General features: G+C 54.6%; 1 protein-coding gene across 1 annotated transcript in view; it reads left to right on the forward strand.

Annotated features, from left to right (window-relative positions):
• CHCHD6 (coiled-coil-helix-coiled-coil-helix domain containing 6) overlaps positions 1-23,077 on the forward strand; it is a 128,146-nt gene that overhangs the window by 64,743 nt on the left and 40,326 nt on the right. Inside the window, exon 5 of the mRNA XM_082637208.1 lies at positions 17,645-17,728. Coding sequence (XP_082493334.1) covers positions 17,645-17,728 — 84 coding nt within the window. The remainder of the gene's footprint in view (positions 1-17,644; positions 17,729-23,077) is intronic.

Consider the following 23,077-nt stretch of genomic DNA (forward strand, 5'->3'; position numbering starts at 1 on the left):
TACTGGTTGTGACTCTATATTGAATGTAGTTTCTAAGAGGAAAAAAACGAAGGCATATGAAGGGATAGCCTATCCATGTGTTCTCGGATACAAGTCACCATGGCAACCTGGTGGCCTTCACGTCTCACCAGTTAGGAAGATGAACTCTCCTGCCTGCAGATGTGAGCAGATTGGCCATTGCTGTTCAGTGCTCCGTGCCAGCAGGCCTCATGACCTGCAGCTTCCTGGACGGGGAGGGAGGGCAGCAGACGGAGGCCTGGCCCCACCGTCCCCCGTGCCTACCTGTTGTCTGAATCCATTCTGTGTGACAGCCTGGCCCTCCTGCAGCGGGCTCGGCATCGCCAGTGGGTCTGAGGAGGCCTCTGTGAGTGCAGACTGGGATGCTGACCGTGGGGCTGTGGTCTGCACACCTGTTGTGTCTGCTCCCAGGCCCCTGGGGAGGCCGGGCAGGTGCGAGGATGGCTTTTTAAGGTCCAGTTTGGCAGGTCAGCTTGCAGCTGCTGGTGTGGTCCAGGCAGCTCTGCTGTCCCTCTCAGCCTGCGTTTCCGCTGGCTCAGCCCTTTCTGTAAAGCCCGCCTGTCCTCTGAGCCATACCCCATCCCCCCACCCTGCCCCACCACATCATAATGGGAAGGTGGGCTTGCAGGCTCCGGGTTTAGGCTCTTTTTCCAGAACACATTGAGATCAGGTATGGGTAGTGGGCCTAGACTTCGACAGCTGCCCAGAGGGTGATCTCTGAGCCATTGTCTGAGAACAGGCCAGGCCTGTTCCTGGGCAGCTTGGCTTCCCTGGTCCACTGTCTGAGGCCAAAGGGTGCTGCCTGAGGGCGGCTTTGTGTGCTCCTTGAGGGCGGTTTCAGCTTCACTGGCAGCCGCAGGGCTGCAGAGATCAGCAGAGAACAAGACATGCTCGCCCCTCAGGTCTGTCCCGTGAAGAGGCCACGCAGGCAGCAGCGACACGGGCTCGCCTGCCCCTGTGCCCCCGCCCAGGCTGCGGCCTGTAGCCAGGCAGTGACCGGCGGGGTCGCATGGAGGCCGGCTGGCCGTGCCTTCGCGGTCTGTGTTCCTCAGCCCTCGCCTCCGAGTGTCCCACCGCACCCCCGCTTTCTTACTGTCAGTTGTTTAGTTTGAACTATTCTGGTGGAGAAGCAGTGGTTGTACTTTGCATTTCCTGACGTTTGTGGAGGTTGAGTACCTTCGAAAATGTTTATTGGCCATTTAGATAGCCTCTTCTGTGAAATGTCAGTTCATATCTTTTACTTATTTTTTAAAAATTGGGTTTTGTTTTTTTTTCTATCAGTTTGTAGGAGTTCTTTATATATTTTGAATCCAGTCCCTTGTTGAAAATATATAATGTGCACATATCTTCTCCCAACCTGGGGCCTGCCTCTGCACTCTTAATAATCTCTTTTGTTAAGTCCCATTTGTCATACTTTTCTTTTTTTTCTTTTTTTTTTTTTTTTGCGGTACGCGGGCCTCTCACTGCTGTGGCCTCTCCCGTTGCGGAGCACAGGCTCCGGACGCGCAGGCTCAGCGGCCATGGCTCACGGGCCCAGCCGCTCCGCGGCATGTGGGATCTTCCCAGACTAGGGCATGAACCCGTGTCCCCTGCATCGGCAGGCGGACTCTCAACCACTGAGCCACCAGGGAAGCCCCTGTCACACTTTTCTTTTACATTTAATTCTTTTTGTTTCCTGTTTAGAACGTCTTTGCTTATACTATGGTCATGAAGATATTTTTCATTGTTTACTGTTTTCTTCTAGAAGCACTTAAGAAAATGACAGCTTGTTGTAGATATCATTCACATATCATAAAATTTACCCTTTTAAGGCATACAAGTTATTGTTTTTAGCATATTCACTGAATATTGCAGTAATCACCGCTAATTCTAGAGCATTTCACACCATCCCCCCAAACCATTACCATTAGCAGTAATTCCCTATTTCCCCAGCCCTGTCCCCTGGAAACCATCCATCTATTTTCTGTACCTATGGATTTCCCTATTCTGGACATTTCATGAAATAGAATTATATAATATATGGCCTTTATGTCTGGCTTCTTAAACTGGGCATAATCGTTTCAAGGTTCATCTATATTGTAGCATGTATCAGTGTTTTATTCCTCTTTTATGACCAAATAATACTCCATTGTATGGATGGACCACATTTTATTTCTCTGTGCATCAGTCGATGACCTTTGGGTTGTTTCCGCTGTCTGGTTATTATAAATAATGCTTATAAAAGCGTTCATAAATAAGTTCTCATTAGACCTAAGTTTTCAGTTCTCTTGTATTGTTATTACTTGGTAGAATTATTCACGTGTATGGTGACTCTTACCTTGATCCTTTTGAGGTTCTACCGGACTGTTTTCCACAGTGGCTGCACCATCTTACATTCCCACCAGCATGTGGGAGGGGCTCCTGGTGCTCCATCCTTGTCAGCACTGGCTGTTGTCTGTCCTTTTGCCTAGAGCTGTTCTAGTGGGTGCGACTGGCAGCTCTTTGTATTTCCCTAATGATTTTGAGCATCCTTCCATGTGCTTATTGGCCATTTGTATATCTTCTTTGAAGAAATGTCTGTTCAGATCCTTTGCCCCTTTTAAGTTAGGTTACTTGCCTTCGTATTTTTGAGTCATAAGAGTTCTGCATATAAGCCACTTGTGAGATAAATGATTTGCAAATATTTCCACCCATTCTATGGGTATCTTTTCACTTTCTTGATGATGTCCTTTGAAACACAAAAGTTAAAAAAATTTTTTTAAATTTATTTGTTTTTGTGGTACGCGGGCCTCTCACTGTTGTGGCCTCTCCCATTGCGGAGCACAGGCTCCGGATGTGCAGGCTCAGCGGCCATGGCTCACGGGCCCAGCTGCTCCGCGGCATGTGGGATCTTCCCGGACCAGGGCACGAACCCGTGTCCCCGGCATCGGCAGGCGGACTCTCAACCACTGCGCCACCAGGGAAGCCCCAAAAGTTTTGAATTTTGATGAAGTTCAACAGATCTATTTTTTCTTTAGTTATTTGTGTTTTTGCTGTCATATCTAAGAATCTGTTGCCAAATTCAAAGTCATGAAGATTTATCCCTATATTTTCTTCTAAGAGTATAAAGTTTCAGCTCTTAAATTTAGGTCTTTGATCCGTTTTAAGTTTTTCTATATGGTGTGAGGTAGGAGTCCAGCTTCTTTCTTTTGCATGTGGATGAACTGTTGTGTTAGCATCATCTGTTGAAGGACTGTTATTTCTCCATTGTATGGACTTGGCACCCTCATTGAAATCAGTTGACTATAAATATAAGGGTTTATTTCTGGCCTCTGCATTCCTCCCATTAATTCACACATCTATCCTCATGTCAGTAGCACACTGTCTTATTACTGAGCTTTGTGGTAAGTTTTGAAATCAAGAGGTGTGAATCCTCTACCTTTGTTCTTCTTCCTGATTCTTTTGACTGTTCAGGGTCCCTTGAGATTCTGTATGAATTTTAGGATGTATTTTTATGTTTCTGCAAAAGAAAAAAGTCAGCTGAGATTTTGATAGGGATTGTACTGATGCTACCTTTCAATTTTTCAAAATCTTTCTCATTTAGGTCTCTAATCCAGTGTGAATTAAAGTTTGTATAAGGTACAGGTAGGGATATACATTTATTACAAAGGTGACTCTTCCCTCCCTGGATTGCAAGAGAAACCTCTGCCGTTCATCAGTTAACTTTATGTGTGATGGCTGTTTCTGGACTCTGTTCAGTTCAATCAGTTTCTTTCTTTTTATAGTAGGTCTGATTATCTTGTGTATTAGTCCTACATTTTTGTTGTTTTCAAGATTATTTGGCTTTTCTAGGTTCCTTGCATTTCTATATCAATTTTAGAATCAGTTTGTCAGATTAACATCTGTAGATTAATTTGGAGAGAGTTGAAATCTTAACATTCTCGAGTCTTCAGTTTCTCCCCCCCACCATCTCTCTCTCTCTCTCTCTCTCTCTCTCTCTGTGTGTGTGTGTTTAGGCCTTCTCAGCAATGCTTCATAGATTTCTGTGCAGTGATCTTAGATTCTCTTTTGTTAGATTTACTCCTGGGTGTTTTATATTTTTGGATGCTAATGAAAATGGTATTGCTTTTCATTTTAATTATTTTTATTTATTACTAGTATATAGAAATGTGATTAATTTTTATTTAATTTTTATGACATTGTATCCTGCGACTTTGATAAATTTACTTATTAGTCCATGTATTGTGTAGTTTCCTTAGGTTTTTCTACATACAGTCATGTCATCTGAGTGTCATGGCAATTCTACTTTTTCCTTTCCAGTTCAAGGATGGGAATTTTAAAAAAATCCCGTTTATTTTCTTGCCTTGTACTGGCTGGACCTCCAGTACAATTTAGGATAGAAATTATTATCTGGGTGGTGTTCTCTTAGTTGTGGACATAGGGGGAGATGATCAGTATTTCACCGTTAAGTCAGTCTGGTGTTAGTGCAGGTTTTATAGTTACTCTTTGTCAGACTTCTGGGCTAAGTTGCTGAGTTTATCATGAGTATGTGTTGAATTTTATCAAATACTTTTCTGAATCTGCTCAGGCCCATGTGTTTTTCCCCTTTATTCCATTAATGTGGTGAATTATAACTAATGGTTTTAAAGGAGAGATTATTGAGGTATAATTTACATACAGTAACCTCTGTCCTTGCTGTCCAGCTCGGTGACAGCCCCTCCAGGGCGTGGCCCAGCTTCTGCTCCCACCCTGGGGCCTGTTTGTGCAGAAAAGCCCAGGTGGGATCCAGTCAGTGACTAACGTTGGGGGAATCCTGGAGTTCTTGGGAGTCCGTAGGGAGGACTCCTGGGCTCAGGGGATCAGGGAAGGATGGCACCCAGGCTGGGCTTGAACTTCCTGCCACCCTCTGCCTGCCTGATGATGAGAGATCCACTGTTCTCGTAGCTAAACTGCGGGCTTGTGAGCAGGGGTGTGGTTTATGCGCAGAGCACGGGCTTAGAGCCTGCAGAGGAGAAAGCAAGGAGGCTGCTGAGCCAGGAGTCAGGTCTGCCCTCCCCTTGGAAGCTGAGGCTCCCTGTGCTGGCTCCCGTGAGACACTCGGTTCCCCAGGCCACCTGGGGATGGGCAAAGGCGGGAGCGCTCGCCTCCCCAGATGCTCCTTTGGGGAGAGCACCTCCTTGCCAGGAAGGGTTGCTGTGTCCATCCCAGAACCTCCCGGCAGCGCCTTGGCCCAAGAGATTTCTTGTCGCCGCCTCTCCTGTCATTTCCGGCTCTGGCCTGCCCGCCTCTCCGGATGCCTGGGCTCTTGGGGCCTGTGGGGCTGAGGGGAAGGACTGGTCTGAGTTGGGGCGCAGGTGCCACTGCGTCAGGGCCGCCTCTGGCGTCAGCTCCTGGTGTCCCTCCTCCTGTCGGAGATGCTGGTCCCTGTCCCCTGGCGGCCATGTCATCCCCTCTGTCCTAACCGGGTGCCTGTGGCCCTGGTAACAGCCAGGATTCTTTGGTTGGAGACCAGCTCTGGCCTAAATAAAAGGGCATGTGTTGGAAGGGTATGGTGACCCCGGACCTATCAGTCTGGAGCCTGGATGGGACAGGACACCGGTGTCTTCTCCTTTGGGGCCTCTGCTCAGGGTGGTCCCCACCGGGCCATGTGTGGTCCTTCTGAGAAGAGGGAGTGTTCAGTCTTGGGGGGAGCCGGCGGGGGTCCGCCGTCCTGCTCGGCACCCTTGGCGATGCTCTCCTGCGTCCCAGGGACCTGTCACCACACGCCCTCTTCTCGCGTTCCAGCCAGGAACTTATCAGTTTCATTGATCGTTTCCCAAAACCCACTCTTGACTTGGTTGATTTTCTCTATTGTTTGCTTTCTGTTTCCTTGATTTACACTCCTGTTCTCTTATCTCCTCTCTTCTACTTACCTTGGGTCTAATTAGCCGGTTCGTATTTGTTTTCCAGCTTTGTGGGCTGGACAGCGGACCGAGGATATTTCGGTCCTTCTTTGCTGAAACAGGTGTTTAAACCTCAAGTTCCCTCTAATGAGCGTTCACTGCACCGCACGGGCAGGTCAGGGTCAGCCTGAGATTGGGCAGCGTCCATGTGCAGAGCTCGGGGCTCTCCTCTTTGCGGTCTTCCCCTCACGCTCCAGCGTGACCCCGAACTCAGATTTCTCGTTTTCTCGTCAGTTTCTCGGCTCCCAGTGTGGCACCAAATGGGACCAGTTCTTGAAAACTCGTGGAAATGCCGGCCCCTCCCGCCGTGTCCTCCTTCCACATGGCGACCCTCCTCCCGCGTGAAACCGTGCTCAGGCCCCCGTGTCCTTGTCTGTTGAAGTAAATGCTGACTGAGGAGTGAATGATGGGAAATGTGAAAATGGGGAAACAGAGAGTAGCTGTTGGGCCGGGGACCTGGGAACCGCTGAGACGACAATTCTGCCACATCACAAAATCACCGAACTCCCAGTTCCCTGAAAGATGGAGACAAAGGCCTGACGCACATTCCTAAGTTGTTTTTGCAGGAAGCTGACCCACCAGGTGAAAGCTGCTGACCACAAGCACATAGACCCCCAGACATGTTGAAACCAGAAGGTTGATGATGCTTGATGTTTCTTCAAGGTGAAACTTCACCCTGATGCCAACCAGTCCCAGGACTGTCCATGAGCTGACCAAGCCCTGCTCCTTGACCACTATACAACCCCTCACGACCCCCTCTGGGAGGGACACACAGCCTTGAGGGCATTAGCCCGCTGTGGCCCCCTTTGCCTGGCAAAGCAATAAAGCTATTTCTTTGCTCCTTCACCCAAAACTCTGTCTGCACATTTCTATTTGGCACCGGTGCACAGAGGCTGGATTTCAGCAGCAACCTCCTAGCTGTGCTTGCTTTTCTCTGGGGCCTTCAGACGGTTCCCTCTTGTGTTTGGTCCAGAGCTTGTCAGGGCACTTGGTCCGGGAGGAGCAGGTCTGCCACGTGGGCCGCGGGCCATCTGTGTCCACAGACGCCGTAGGGCTCGCGCTGCAGGTGGGGACTGGAAGGGGGCCTGCCCAGACAGGCGTGCGGGCAGCTTTAGTCGGGCCCCCCCGACAGCTGCTCCCATGAGCTGAACCCCCATCTCCATCTTTGTGCAGGGGCCATCGCCCCACCGACCTGGAGGCCGCGCGCCGGGCCCTCCCCGCCCCTTGCAGCCCTGGGATGAGACCTGTCCTTCCCTGTCTGTAGTCTTTTCTCACGGAGACAAGGTCAGGGACACGCCCTGGGTCCCGGCCTCCTCACTGGTTGGCTAAACAGGATGTTGGCCACAGGGTTTTCCTCTTCTTTGCGATCGGCTTCCAGCACCGCCGGAGACTGGCCTTCGCGACAGGCGATTCTGAGTATTAATGTCCCTTGTTGAAACTCTCAGTGCCTCCCCATTGCCGAGACCCTCACCGTGGCTCGGGCGGGGTCCCTTGGGCCCCATTCCTGGTCCCTCCTTCCCCTCCCCCTGCTGCTCCTTTGCTGAGAGGAGGGAAGAGGACGACTGAGGGTCTCCGGCTCCTGGAGTTGCTGAGGTCCCCATAGGGCACTGGCTTGTTCCCTCTGCTTCCCGGGTCCCTGGGAATAGCACTCGAGCGGCAGCCCGACCCGGTAGGGGGGCTGGTGTGGGACCAGGTGACCAGAGCCACTGCAGGCCCGTGAGAGGATGATGGGCCGGGTGGGGCAGGCCCGCGGAATGTGGTGCTGGGAGGGTGGGGAGGCCCCACGTCGTCGCTGTGGGTCGAGCAGCTTACAGACCCAGCCCTCGAGTTATGCTCCCCAGGGCTTAGAGGTTAGTGGGACAGATGAGGCCCAGAGACACAGTCCTCATGGGGGGACTGGGGGTGTGACGGGAGGCTCATGCACACAGGTGTACACACACCCGCACCCCTTCAGCGCTCAGCGGGGCGGAAACCCCGCACTTGCCCCCGGAGCAGGGAGGTTCCCCCTGGGGTCGGGGTGCCCACTGCACACTCTGTGGCTGGGTCTGCCCCCACCTTGGGACAGCTCACCTCCTTCCTTGGCCCTGGTACCGAAACCTTCTGGCTCTTTCCAGAAACTCAGTACCTCTCTTAAGGATGGAAGATTTACACTGTTAAAGACAGGCGTCAGCATGTTAGTTCTGAGCAGTACTTTGAACAGCGGCAGCTTTGTTAGAGTGACTGGGGGGCGCCTGGCCTGTGGTGCTTCTCTGACAGAGGCCCTGAGAAGCAGTGTCGGGAGGCCCAGAGCGTGGCTGCACGACCAGAGGCCCTGAGCTCCAGCCCGGCCCTGCCATCGGCATCCATGCGTGGACAGTGGCGATCATGGGATGAGCTGTTTGTTGGACAGCAAGTAGATAACCTCCCAGGAGATTCTTGAAGGTTTGGCCCTTGTGTAAGGGCCTGAGTTATGCTTCTGATAACGTGAACGTGTCAGTTCAGTTCTGAGGACGAATGGCCAGTGCCTACATGCTGGGTGCACTGCCGGATGGACAGAAGGGGCTGGGGGCTTCCCCCACGAAGCGTGGATGTTTGCAGGGGGTCAGTAGATCGCTTGGTGTAACAATAATTAGAATAACTACAAAATCTATTTAAGTGCCCCGGGAGCACAGATGGGAGAAGCCGTTGTGTTTGCATGCCGAGGGAAGAGAAGATACGACAGTCAGATCTTGACTGCAGCCACAGAAACCAGCCCCGCGGTTGTGAGCAGGGAGGGAGGCTGGGGGCCCGGATTCGGGGGACGGTGACTATCGGAGCCCGAGCCGGGTGCCCGGCCCAACGAGTCATCCCCAGCACACCTGCCCCACGTAGAAGTAGGACCGCACACCCCTGCCCACACACCCCAAGGCGGGGGTTTGCAGGGGGCTGGGGAGTCCAAGGAGAAAGACCACGTGGGCAGAGCGTCGGAGAATCTGCCAGGCTGGCAGGCAGGATGCAGAAAAAGAGGCATTTCTGGCAAAGAAGAGTAGGAGCCAAGAGCAGAGCCGTGGAAACCCTGGAGCACCCGTGAAGGGGGCGGCGTTTTCAGGTGGTCGAGTCGCGGTCAGAGAAGAGTGGTCCTTCACCGTCACCTCCCCGTCGTCCACGAGGTGGCCTGGCAGAAACTGTGGGCGGGCCTGCAGGGTCTGAGCAGACTTCGGATTGGCCCCGAACCATCGTGTGTCTCGAAGGCCATCAGGGTGGCCGCCGCCGTCCCCCATAGCCTGGCCTCTGGGCTGTGCCACGGAGGCCCCACGCCAGCGCTGGGGCGGCTCTTCCAAGTTCTTGCGTCCTTGTGGTCTCAGCCCAGGTCGTGGGAGCCGGCGGGGGTGGTGGGACAGTGCTGCACGGAGCCCGGATCCCTCTGGGGGGTTAGGAGCTTGGCCCGCCTGCCTGCTGACAGCCACGTGCTCAGGTGTGACCAGGCCCCTGGCCACCCGTTCCTGGTGAGTCAGGGGCTGCTCCCCCCGACCCGTTCACCTCTGAGAACGTCTTCAGTTCACATCAGGCCGGGAGGATGCTCTGGACACCTCGGCACGGGGTGGGGTGGGGGGATCCCCCGCTCACAGTGGCCGCCTCTGCCCGGTGCACGCGGCGCCTCTGCCCGTGGCCTGGTTCTGTCGAGAGCCATGGCCCAGGCACCATTGTGTTGAAGCTGCGTCTCTGAGCGCTGGTACCTGCAGCCGTGTGGAGCAGCGGGCGGCGGAGTTGAATGCGGCCCCCTTCCCCCGCCAGTCTTTTCAGCCTGCAGATCTGAGCGCGGGCACTCCTCTGCCCGACAGGCTTATTTCAAGTGGCGTGTTGTTACCCTGCGCTGAAAGACAGCCCCTGCCTCGCTCCCAGGCGGGGGTTTATTCTCCATCATTACTTTCTAAAAGGTGTTTGGCTAGAAGATTGCCTGTTATTGCCTCTGTGAGCCTCTCCTCGCTGCCCTTGTGTGGCGACAGCTGACACAGCCGCAGGGGATGCTCCGTGTGCCTGCCCGCGAATCACCGTCCGTGCGCGACGAGGGAATCAGGACGTCTTCCTGGGCAGCAGCCTTCCGGTTCGACTTTTATGAACTGGGTTTAAAAAATAAATGTCAGATCGTATCTGTCTCCTGCTTAGAGCTCTTGGGTGCCCCCTTCCTTTCAGCACAGCTGACCTCTCTCCACTCCCCGGGCCCGAGCTCAGCAGCCTGTTCCCCCAGGAAGCCTTTGCGTTTGAGTCACTTACCCAGAGGCCCTGAGTGGTCACCACCCCCCTCTCTGGCTGCCCCTGTCCTCACGGCCCTTCCCCACGTCCCTCCGGCATCCTAGCCGCTCATCAGCATGTCCTCAGCCTGCCGTCCCCGTGGTGTGTCCCTCGCTCCAGGAGGGCTCTGGACACACGAGCCGCCGGGACACTGTGGTGGCTGATAGTATGAACAGACGGAGACTGGGAAGCAGCGGGGTCTTGGTGTGGGGAGAAGCAAGGCCAGAGAGGGCCGTGCAGTGCCGGAGGTGGGGGCACCTGCACACGGGCCCAGCACTTGGCTCTGGGAAGGCGGACGCACGGCCCCGGGCAGAACTGCTGTCCACGCTGGGTTCGTGACCCGTTTTCTAGTTTCTCGTAGGGAAGTCCAAATGTTTTTCTGTAAAAATCCCAGTTTGGTAAACGCTGGTGACCAATTCAATTGAAAACCAAACCAAACCAACACCACCCAGTAGACCAGAGGAGGACCGGGCAGTTCATGGCTGTGAGCGAGCCTCTCCTTCCTTCCCTCCCTCCCTCCCATCTTTCATGCACTCAGCAGTGACCCTCGCTGACTTCACAGCTTCAGGCCCGTCCTCCATGCCGCGTGGAGAGGTCAGGACTGTGACCCAGTGGCCCCCGCTGGGTGGCCTTCCCGGAGGAGGCTGGGCAGTCCCAGGCTTTCCCCAGCAGGAGACCCACGCGGCCTGTCGCTCTGCCCAGCCCCCTAGGCAGCCACCTTAAGTGGAGACGTGCACGTGGTTACATTTAGCTTCCTGACCTTCCCCTCCCAGGCCGGAGCCCTCCTAGAAACCTCGGGGAAGGTAGCACCTTCCAGGATGGTTTGCGTGGAGACCCACACATGCTGGGACTCTCTCCCTCTGGGGACAGCTAAAGTCTTTAACTTCAGCATCTCAGCTCTGCGTGACCTCACTGTGTGGCTCTGGGTGACCGCATCACTCTGTGCCTCGGTTTTCTTGCCTTTTAAGTGGGTTTAATGGTTCCCTCCTCACCGGACTGTTGGGTGAGTTGAAGGAGCACTTGAGTCATTGTTTATAAACTGTTGATACATGGTCACTGCTGTTCTTACTGACTGGGCCCTGTCGTTCAGGAGTCGTCTCTGATCCCTGTTTCTGTTACAATCGAGGTGGTACCTTCCGCCCAGCACCTGGGTGCTGCTGAGAGGAAGCGAGGGTGCAGAGCGTGGGGCCAACGGATCAGACGCGGTGGGCGCGAAGGGACGTGGCGGACGCGCAGGCTCAGCGGCCATGGCTCACGGGCCCAGCCGCTCCGCGGCATGTGGGATCTTCTCGGACCGGGGCACGAACCCGTGTCCCCCGCATCAGCAGGCGGACTCTCAACTAATAAGCCACCAGGGAAGCCCAACCTTTTCCCATTTTTTAAAACCTGTTTGTATTATTGTTTTATCAATAACATATAGCTGGGGTTTTGCCTTTGCATTGGTGTGTATGGTAAGCAGAATAACGGCCCCCCAGAGACGTCCACCTCCCAACCCCCAGGACCTGTGAATGTACTCTCTTGCATGGTAAACAGGGCTCTTCAGATGTCACTAAGTTAAGAATATGTGGTGGGGAGGCTCTCCTGTATTATCCAAGGATGCCTGGTGTGATCTCAAATGTCAGGGAGATTAGGAGAAAGGGAAATCAGGGAATGATCAGGGAAAGAGGGAGACAGGAGAGTCAGAGGAGGAGACGTGATAACAGTAGCAGAGGGCAGGGAGACCTGGGGCCATGAGCCAAGAAATGCAGGTGACCCCGAGATGCTGGGAAGGGCAGGAAAACGGGTTCTTTTCCAGAGCTTCCAGAAGGAGACAGCCCTGCTGACACCACACTCGTAGCCAAATAAGGCCCATTCGAGACTTCTGACCTCTAGAACTGTAAGAGAATAAATTTGTAGTACTTTAAGCCACTAAGTTTTTGGTAAGTTCTTACAACAGCAAAAGGGAACTAATATAGGGGTAAGTCTGTTTATATTTAATATCATTATTTGTATGAGCGCATTTAAACCAACCATTTGTTATTTGATTTGTTTGTTGCATCTGTTCTTGTTCCTCTGTTGCTGCTTTCTTGTAGTTTTTTTTGAGGGAGAGGGTGGAGATAAATCAGTACATTTTAGAATTTTGTTTTATCTCCTCTACTGGCTTTTTATTTGTGCTTTCTTTGGTTACATTTTTAGTCGTTATTCTGGAAATTACTTTTTAAAAAATCTATGCTCAAGATGTATTCTGTTACTTCAGGAATTATTTAAGAACTTCACAAAAGCACGCTGCTTGGGATTTTTCTGAGCTTCTCTGAAATATTTGTGGTCTTTAATTAATTTTGGAATATCCTTGGCCTTTATCTCTTCCCTTTTTTTGCCTCATCTTTCTCTTTTCCTCCTAGGACTTCAATTAAAGGTATGCTCTGTCATTTAATATTGTCCTGTAGATCTTGGGGGCCCTGTTTCATTCTGTTTTTCATGCTTCGTCTGCTTGGGCTTCTATTGGAATAATCTCTAATCATTTGTTTCCAAGTTCATTGATTCTTTCCTCTGCTCTGTCCAGTTGGCTAATGAGCCCACGATTTCTTGCGTTTTTGTTTGGTTCTGTTCTAGTTTGGGTGGTGTCAGTGAAGGTGGAGGAGGGGCCTCTGAAGACCCTCTCTTCCATAAAAGCAAGGAAAATGGACAGAGCCTCTTTTTTTAGAACTGAAACTTAACCAAAGACTTGTGGCCCTCCAGGGGCATTTGTGCAGGAAAAATGGGTGAATCTCAGTAAGGAGAGTGAGGTGTGTGGCATTTCAAATTGTCCTTATTCCCATCTTCCTCTTCCCAACCTAAGCAGTAACCTTGAAAGCCAGCAGACACAATCTTGGTACAGCCCTGCAGCCTGGCAGCCAGTGCACAGGGTGGAAAAGGATTGGAGTCCTTCAGAGCCCCGTTCCCAGAGGTCGTCATTCTTCTTCCTGTCTAGGGGTTCCCTGGAGGACCCCACTCGCAAGGCTGACTTCATTTCACGTGACTCAGGGATGCCCTGGGGTCGTTTGTCGTAAACCATCAGAGGCCATTGTTGAACGGGTGGAGGACAGTGGGGTGCAAACAGTGGGGTAACCCAAACGCCAGGCAAGCAGAGCTACAGAAAAGAGGCATATGGGAGGCTTTGAAAGGCTCTGACGTTTTGCTGGGCAGCTGGAGGCCGCATTCTGGCTAGGGCTGTGCACGGGGAGATCTCAGGACACCCACACTGAGACACGTCGCAGCCAGACTGTCAGAGGCCACAGTCAAAGAGAGAGTCTTGAAACCAGCAGGAGAAGCCACTCATCACATGCAAGGGACTCTCTGTGAGACTAGCGGCTGGCGTCTCCTCAGGAGTAGTGGGGACTGGAGGTTCCTGTCCTCCTGCAGGAAGTCTCCACGACTTCCCACGCGGTGCCCACCGTTTCCTGCTAGAGTCTCCGCCGTGGTAACCCTGGTGCCTTTGAAGTCCCTCTGGGCTAACTCCGGGCCATGGTTGCATCTGGCCCTATTGAGTATTTCCTGTCTATGGTACATCTTTATTTTCTTTGTGTGTGTGTGTGTGTGTGTGTGTGTTTAAATGTTTGATTGAATGCTGAACCTTTTGGGTAAACAAGATAGAACAGTGGGCACTGCAGTATGTATTTGTGCCAGGGGAGGGCTTTCCTTTGTTCTGTGAAACCCTTAGTGTGGGGGCTGGGTCCCTTGTAAGTGGCACACAGTTGGATTTCCTTTTTCTTTCTTTTACCCAAAGTGGTGATCTTTTTCCTTTAAGGCTGAGGTTATTTGGTTCGTGGTCTATATTCATTATCTGTTGCTAAATAACAAGTTACGCATTTAGTGGTTTAAAGCAGTAACCATATATGACCTCACGGTGTCCGCGGACACCTCACGGATCCTTGGGGCTGGGACTGGGCTTGGCTGGGCCTCTGCTCCTGGCTTCTCACGCCTGCGGTCCCGTCCCAAGGCCCTCGGACCATTGGGCTGAGGCCCCGTGCCACAGGGGCATCTCCGGAGGGCAGCCCACAACACCAGGGAAGCTGGCTCCATGGGTGTGGACAAGCAGGTGGGCGCCAGACCGAAAGCACGACCTTTGCCCCTGGAACTGCCCCCTCTCGCTCCAGTCATAGCTGCTCATCAGGATTTGGGTGTCACTCCAGGGCCCAAGCTCGGGGACGTGGGATCCTGGGGGACCGTCTCAAAAGCTGTGGTCCCTGATTCCTTATGCTGATCCCTGCAGCCTTGCCTGGTCTTTTCTGTTCCGTCCTCTCCTCCCCTCATTCTCCTCCGGCCCCCGCCTCCTCTGCTCGGACCTCCCCCTCCTCCCCCCACCCTCCCTGTGCGTCCCCGTCCCCCAAGCAGCCACAGGCAGCTGGACTCCGGCCCGTGCTCTGCCCTCGAGTTTTCTGGCTCCTCTGTTGCTGTGCGTCCTTGTCCCTGTTGCAGGACCAAATCTCTCTACTGCGTCCCCATTTCCTAATTTCCTCCTAACTGCCCTCAGCGTGGGGCTTGTCTCATCCATTTGATTTCTAGTTCCTTGAAGGAATTTACATTTATAATATTTACCTACTTGGGGGCTTGCCAGTTTCAGGTTCATTTCTTCTTTTTTAATCAGAAGTTCATTTATCTTTTTGAGCACCTTAAACTTACATGTTTAAAATCCTTTATCAATTGGAAATTTGAAGGCTGGCTGAATATTTGATGATGTTAAGGAATTCATTTTTTTGGTATGCAATGCTACTGGTTCTGATTAGGAAAATAAAAGTCTTTATCTTTTAGAGAAATATATTGAAGTACGTGCAGATGAAATGACCTGCTGTAAGGAATCTGGGGGGAGGGAGGGGTGGGCGCTGTAGGTGAAACAGGATTTCCGTTAATCATTTTTTAATATTTCCTTTTTTTAAAGTTAATTAATTAATTTTATTTTTGGCTACATCGGGTCTTAGTTGCAGTCTTGCAGGATCTTTGTTGTAGCATGTGGGATCTTTCACTCTGGTGTGTGGGCTTCTCTCTCTAGTTGTGGTGCACAGGCTCAGTAGTTGCAGCGTGCAGGCTTAGTTGCCCTCTGGCACGTGGGATCTTAGTTCCCCAACCAGGGATCGAACCCATGTCCCCTGCATTAGAAGGTGGATTCTTAACTGCTGGACCACCAGGGAAGTCCCTAGTTTATCATTTTGAAGCTTAGTGATGGCTATCTGGGTTTTTTAAAATTTTATTATAAATTTATATTTATTTCATATTATTTAATATATACTTTAATATTATAATAACCGGGTTTATTTAGTATTATTTTAGTACAGTAATACAATTTTGCATAATAAAAAGTTTTAAAAAACTGTGTCATGACGTCCCATCATGTGAATTTTGTCTGGAGTGAATTCGCATCAGCTGCTGGTTTGATGGGCAGCCTTTCTAAGCTTACGCTTCCTCCCCGTGTTTGGGGTTTGGTTTGCAGGCTTGTTTTTTTTTTTTTTTTTTTTTTTTTTTTTGCGGTATGCGGGCCTCTCACTGTTGTGGCCTCTCCCGTTGCGGAGCACAGGCTCCGGATGCGCAGGCCCAGCGGCCATGGCTCACGGGCCCAGCCGCTCCGCGGCATATGGGATCCTCCCAGACCGGGGCACGAACCCGTATCCCCTGCATCAGCAGGCGGACTCTCAACCACTGCGCCACCAGGGAGGCCCTGCAGGCTTGTTTTGAGCACAAGTTTTGGTTTTTGTCTTGTTGGCTTTGTTTCTCTCCTATTTCCTTGTCTCCCTGCTGAGCATTTTCGTGGCAGCCTACAGCTGCCCCAAGTGCCAGCCAGTCCCCGCACCACCCAGCTGTGGCCTGGGGTTCACGGGGCTGGAGCTGTGGCCTCTGGGCTGAACTCAGCTTCTGGCAGGTTGAGAACCACGGCCCGATATGGGGTCCTCAGGATTTTCAGGTTGGCTTCTTATTCTGGGGGAGCCCTGGGCTCCGGGGGTGAAGCTGGCCCCACGCCCACCTCTGCCCAAGGCTGTGGCTTTGGCCTCACCTGCCTCTGTGCCCGTCTGTTCTGTTGGACGTTTGCATCTTGTTAACAAATTCAGCCGTGTCTCCGTGGTTTTATCTGCCTTGTGTTTGGAGCAGGGCAGGTGCATCGAGCGTGCTCATCTGACAGTTCCCTTCACTTCCCCCTTCAAAGACTGTGACCCGAGAGCGGGCACGCATAATGGTGACACTTCACCTTTGTGTTGGAGACAGTGTGCTTTATGCAGTGTTTTTCCCCAGAAGGCCGACTGGGAAATGTCTTAGGGAGAACGACAGTCGCTACCCTGCAAGCTGTCCGTCTGTGGCTCCCCAGCCCGTGTCCATCTGCAGTTGTCCTATTTTTCTGTCTCTTCTGCTGGGATCTAAGCTCCATGAGGACAGGGGCTCCCCCTCACCCCCAATGCCCCAGCCCCCTTACAGGTGTGTCTCACGTGGCAATACCTGCTAACATCTGGCTCTGACCTGAGGGCCACCTGCCTGCCAGGCGCCAGGCAAGGGCTGGATGGTGGCCGCTCTGCAGAGTGGGCACCTCCCTCCGCCAAACCTGCGTCACCGGCACAGCCTCTGGTCCAGGCGCCAACACCGGGCGTTTGCATTGTATGCACTTTCTACAGCCCCTGCGCCAGGCCAACCCTCGTTTATCTCAGGCAGAGGCAGGCCAGGGGCCCTGACTGAGGGAGGTCCCAAGGGCTCCGGGGACATGGGCCTCCCCGTGAGGAGGACGTGAATTCCTGCTTCGTCTGATGCAGCATCGTTGCGCGTGGGCCTCGTGTGACCCTGGCCTTGCCGTCGGGATTTCCTTTGACCCCTGCACAGCCCGTCGGGGGAGTCATTCCGTGTTTATGTGTTGCCACGCGTGAGCTGGCGCTTGGGGTCAGGGACTTGTTGAAGGACCCCCGGCTGGTTGAGGGTGGGGAGGGGGCTGGCCCGGGTAGCCTGCTGTGACCTTGTGGGTGTCCTCGGCCGTGTGCGCCAGTGTTCTGTTTGCTCCCATCAGGAGGCTGAGGGGCAGCTGTCCTGCGAGGCCTAGGATTCTGGGTTCCAAGGCTGCTCACCTTTCAGCTCCCTGGCCCTTGGAGACAGGTGGTTCGCTCAGCAGGAGGACATCTGGGCGTCCGTGCCGCTCAGAGCTCAGGGAGTGAGTCGGCGGCCCATGTGCTATGGGGACGGCGCAGAGCTCCTGGCCTGCGTGCCTTGAGGCTGCACAGCTTCCGTCCAGGCCCTTCTCCGCCCAGGCGCGACCCCAGCTCCACTCGTGGCTTTGAGCTTCGGGCCGTCACCTGAGCCGACCTGTTCCTGCGTTGTGATGGGGCCCTTGTCATCCTGCCTGCCTTTGGAGCCTGTGGGGCGCGTGTGCACACGCTTGCCCTGGTCAGTGCTGCACGGTCCCCTCTTAACGGCGGTAGCGACGTGGCACTGCGTGGGCTTCCACTCGTAGGTCGCCGACGGCTAACTGGACTGTGCTCTCCCTGCAGGCCGGGGAGCTGGAGAGCCGCGAGGCAGAACTGAGACGCCGCGACGCCTCATACAAGGAGCAGCTCAGGCGCCTGGAGAGGCAGGTGAGCGGTCCGGCGGGAGGGCGGCCGGGCCCCGAGCTCCGGGCGGGCTCAGGAAACGGACCCCGTGCGCTGGGAAGAGGTAGTGATAGTGTGACCGTCGCGGTACAAATACACGAGCGCCTTACTGATTTTCTCCTGGGGGTCAGGGATCAGAGGGCCCGTCTCTACTTTTCTGAAGATGAGCCTTTGAAACGAACGAGTTTCAGAGGCACGTCATCTGCCCTTTTTTCAAATCTGCAACAAGGAAAATTCATTTGGTAACTTTGTAACTTGCTTCCTGTTTGGGCGGCTTAGTTTGTTGATCATGAAGGAGTTTTCGAAGAGACCCTGAAAATGTGGGAGGTGATGGTTGGCAGGTTAACACGTGGCTCTTCCTATGCCTGAGACCGTGGCCAAGCCACCGAGTGCCTGCTGTCCCCGCGGGTCCTGGAGTCCCTTGTCTCGGTTTGGAGCTTTGAGGTTGGCGGTGTCTTGCAGGCTGGATGGCCGGCACGTGCACTGGAGCCTGTCCGTGGGGACGGAAGGGGGTCATCCGTTGGTGTCTGGGGGACACCAGGCATGTGAGGTGTGCAGCATGGACGGTGACTGTCCGCTGGTTCTCTGCCTAACAGCCCGGGCTCTGCTTCTTTCTCACCGTCCTCCCGCTCATCCTAGGTCAGGTCCAGACTCCTTACATAGGCAGATGGGTCCCTTCTTTTAAGTGAGGTTTGCCTACATGGTTGTGAGCAGTTACTAAAAGCTTCCAGAAGAGGTGTGCAGATGCTTAAACGCTAGCATTTTGCAAAACAGGAGCGGGGTCCCTGGAGGGAGGTGGGGTGGAGGGGGAGAGGGGCTGGGCAGGCCTAGTGGACCTTCTCCGGGGACAGGTCTGTTCCTGTAATGGCTGGGACCACGGGGACTCTCCTCCAGCTGCGGTTGCTGTTGTATTTTCATGTCAGTCCTGCCTCAGGTTTTGAACGCTCAGACTTTGACATCTTCAGCTTCTGCACCTTCCAATCATCAAGCTCCTTTTTCTGTTTTGTTTTTTTTTTTGGTTTCCTTTTACGCTTGGAAATTGATGGTGGAGAGCTGTTCGGGGCAGACTTGGAACAGTGGCTGGATCATCCTCGACCCCTCAACAGCTGGGAGCCAGTCGGGGTGGGGAAGGTCACGGCGGGAGGCGCAGAGGCCCGTTGCCCTTTGGACGCCGTCTGGACCCGGCCATGTGATCGGCGTCGATGGGCAGGAGAGCCCGCGGAGTCCAGACCAGTGTTCAGGGCCGGGGACTTCATGACCCTTCTGTGCCCGTGACGGTTATTCCTGAGTGAGGGGAGCATTTGTTTGGGGCGCCTGTGCCTCCTGATCTTTCTGAGCAGTTGCTCCTGGTGCCCAGGCTGCCAGGCTGGAGTGAGGAGGGTTTTCCTTCTCCCGCAGAGAGAGGTGAGCTGCTGCGTTCACAGCGGCCTCGCCAGGGTCTCGGCCCAGGAAGCAAAGCTGGCGTGACATCCGTTCAGGCGGGAGGCAGAGGGCAGCGTGCACTGGCGGTGGGTGGCTGGACACCAGCTCCGCCGTCCTCTCCATGTTCTCTCCCCTGCAGACTGCAGGCCGCGCTCCAGCAGCAGCGGGTGTGTCTGAGGCAGTCTCATCTCCAGGGATGGCCTCTTCTCCAGGCCTCGCTGGGCCCAGGGCCAGGCAGGTGGGGCGGGCGGCTCTGGGGTCCAGCAGAGCTCAGCCCTGGTTCTGTCTCAGAAGCACAGCAGCCTGGGACTTGGAGCAAGTTATCCAAATTCCAGAGCCTCAGTTTCCTCATCTTTCAAATGGGAATTTCAAACCCGAGCTGCCAGCTGTCTGGGGGACGCGTGGTTGTTTGCATAAAGCAGCCCCCGGAGTGCCTGGAGGACCCACCCGTTCGTCCCGCGTTAGTGTGGCTCTGTTCAGCGCCAGGCAGTGCTGCTTCCTGCCACACGGAGCCCACAGTCCAGGGTGGGAGGGGAGGGGATGCTGAGGGCTTGGGCCCCGGACGAGGAACGCCTGAGACCCTCCTGTGACCAGTGGGCCTGCCGGCTCCATCAGTATGGTCTTACTTTTCCAAACTCAGCAGCTGCAAGTGGAGAGGGCACTTTTGGGGTCTAGTTTCAAAGAGTGAGGCAGGGAGAAAGGGAGGACCTTGGAAACGTGTGTTCTTCCTGGATTTCGGGCTCATTCCCCAAGAGGTGCCCCCACTCCCCGCCATCCCAGCCTCTGCCTGCGAGCAGTTAGTGCTTCTCCTGGTTTCCGTTTTTTTCTGCTTGGCCTTGCTTTTCCTAACGAGCGGCCATGCCTTGATCCTGCCAGGCCTGCAGCCTTCTCAGTGCAGCACGAAGCAGCCCCGCCTGGAGTCCCTGAGCCTCTCCAGGAAAACAGGAGCTGCTTAAGGATCCAAGGAAGGGGCGTATGTTCAGGGAAGTCCACTTCATGAGAGAAGGTGGCTGCTGGTCAGGGGTGCAGGAAGAGGGCCCAGCCTCACGCTCCGGGGAAATGAGTTACAGCCCAAGGCGACCCTGTCACACACTCAGTGGAGCGGCCGCCGTGAGAAGGATGGGTACCAAGGGTAGTGGTTCCGCCTGTGCTCCCAGGGGGCCGCCTGGCCAGGCCGCCTTGGGAAGCTGTCCCCCAGGGACCCTGGAGCTGAGCAGACTATGCCCTGAGGCCCGGCCTTTCTTAGCAAGAATGGGCTGCTTATACCTGGGCTGGTGGGACCACCGCCTCCCATAAGGTGAGACAGGAGGACCCTTGATCCAATCCGATTCTTTTCACGTGTAGGAAAGTGGCCCTAAGGCAGCTCAGTGGTTTGAGAGTCAACTGGTACAGTGGTGAGTGCTATGCTCTTAGACCTAGAAGGACCTGGGCCGTGTCCCTGACACTTAACACAGAAGTGGGGAAGTGGGTCAGCCTGACCCGTGTTCCATCTGTGGCCACCCTGGTTGCCGGCACTTCTGTTTCTAAGGACTCAGACGATAGAATCCTGTCGGGGGTGTGACTGGTCACCAACCTTACGATTCCCCAAATCCACCTTTTCTCCCTTTGCTAAAGTGGACATGGTCTTGTCTGATATCTTCCCATTTTCTCTGAATTCTGAGTTGCCAGAGCAACAAGAGTCTCCATCAGGGAATTCAGAGCTTGCGTGACTCGCCTGGGTGGGGACGTGAATTCATCTAGCTTGCCGATGCTGTCTGCAGCCGACCCCAGGTATCCGTGTTGGATTCACTCTTTTCTGTCTCCTGGGTGGAGGCTGGGAGTTCAGGGGCTCTTTCTCTCCGCCCTCTGCTGACTGCACACGTTCTCACCAGCATAGGCCTGTCCTTCTGGTCCCCGTCTCTCCTAATCAAATTTTAAAGCCCTGTCTTTGTGCTCGGCATTTTCCAGCAGCTCAGCCTGCTGGGGTCTCAGCCCTCCTGGCCCTTCTCCCCAGCCCTGGCCATCTGTCCCATGGCCCCTGTGCCCTGTGGGGAGCACAGGGCAGAGGTCACCTTTGTTTCCTTCCCGGGAGATCACCTGCACAGGTACACTGGGCTGAGGCCGGCTCTCCATCCCGGGTCTCATATCAAGATCGGTTGTGATTGTATTTCTCGGAAGAGTGTTTTTAAAGACCTTACCACTTAAGCTGTCCTCCTGCCGTGGAGGTGTCTGGTGTCCTCGCCGGCCGCTGCAGTCGGTCCCCAGCCACTGGCACTGCTCTCACCCTGGCTTTTCAGTGCCCACGCACAGCTGCTGCCTGTGCCCGGGGGGCAGGCACCTCCCAAGGCTTTGTCTGCCTCCTACAGGCCCCGTGTGTGGATGTGGCTCTTCCTGCTGCGTCTCAGGGACCACGTGCAGCTTGCACATGGCCCCACGGCCTCCTAAGTGGTGGACGTGGGATGTACGTCTGGGGCTGGCTGACTTCAGAATCCTAGTCCAGGCGCCCTGTTCACGCTGGAACTTATCTTTTTTTTTTTTTTTTTTGCGGTACGCGGGCCTCCCACTGTTGTGCCTCTCCCGTTGCGGAGCACAGGCTCTGGACGTGCAGGCCCAGCGGCCATGGCTCACGGGCCCAGCCGCTCCGTGGCATGTGGGATCTTCCCGGACCGGGGCACGAACCCGTGTCCCCTGCATCGGCAGGCGGACTCTCAACCACTGTGCCACCAGGGAAGCCCAGGGGACTTATCTTTTTAATGGGCAGGCAGATATGCTCCAGAAAGGAAGTGGCCACGTGGCCCTGCCTATCCTGCATGCAGACCGCGTCCTCCTAGATGGTCTGATGCCACGTCCTGCACTTGGAGGTGACTGTCCAAGGAGCTGTCCCCTCAAGGCAGCCCGTGGCACTAGGTGCCCAGGTTGGTGTTACACCTGCTGTAATAGAGGGTCTCCCTGCACCTCGTCCTTCCCTCAGGGTCAGTGATGGTGGTCACAGTGCAGTCGAGCTGGGCGGAGCCTTAGGAAGGAGAGTGGTCACTGAGTCAGAAGGAAGCGGTCGCAGAGCCGTGTGGCAGGGACGGTGCAGTGGCCCAGCGTACAGAATGGCCAGGCATGCGAGGCGGTGGCGGGTGTGAGGGCCATGTGAGGCCACCGCGGCGGCTCTGTATGCAGGGCTCACGTCTCCACATGGACCGTCTTCCTGTGAGCTCTCCCCCAAGCTGGGAAGACCAAGGTCTTCTGGGCTCTTTCCTCACCCTGTCTGTGTGTTTCCTACACTCCGTCCATCCCCACACTTCCCGATGGTTAAAACTGTCCCCTCCTCTGCATCCGCATCTCCGTCATCCGTCACCCACACGAGGGCATCGTCCCTGATGGCCTCCAGGCCTTAGTGGCCGTCCCTCCGTCCCGTCCAGGTTTCTCGTTGCCTCGTCTGCACTGTGCTTCCTCACCCGGCCCTGAACGTCACCTGGTCGGGGCCTGCACACCCTTCAGACTCCAGTCCACCACCTGCTGGCCCAGCCCAGTGTCCCCAGCCTCTGATGGGGGTCGGCCTCTTGCCCCAGCTTGAGCTCCAGGTCGGGAAGTGATTCTTACACATACGGCAGCAAACCTGCCAATCCAGAGCAGAGAAAGCAGGGGAGGGAAGGGTCCTCTGTGGACACACGCCCAGCACAGGTTCTGGGGCTGTGGCTTGTGTGCCTACCCACCCGAAGCCAGCCCACAGGTCCCTGCAGAGTGAAGGCCTTCCCACCTCCGTCAGCGGCAACTCGGGCCCATCGCCAGACACGGCAGACGTGGGGCTGGGCAGGCGCAGCTCCCACTGCAGGGCAGCCAGGCCAGGGCCATCCTGGACACTCGGAACCTGGGGATCATGTGGGAAGGGTGTGGAATGTAAAGATTCTGGGGCTCTTGGTGGCCTCTTACCCGGTGCCTTCT

Source organism: Mesoplodon mirus, assembly GCF_964341445.2.
Source record: "Mesoplodon mirus genome assembly, chromosome: 12".
Classification (NCBI taxonomy): domain Eukaryota; kingdom Metazoa; phylum Chordata; class Mammalia; order Artiodactyla; family Ziphiidae; genus Mesoplodon; species Mesoplodon mirus.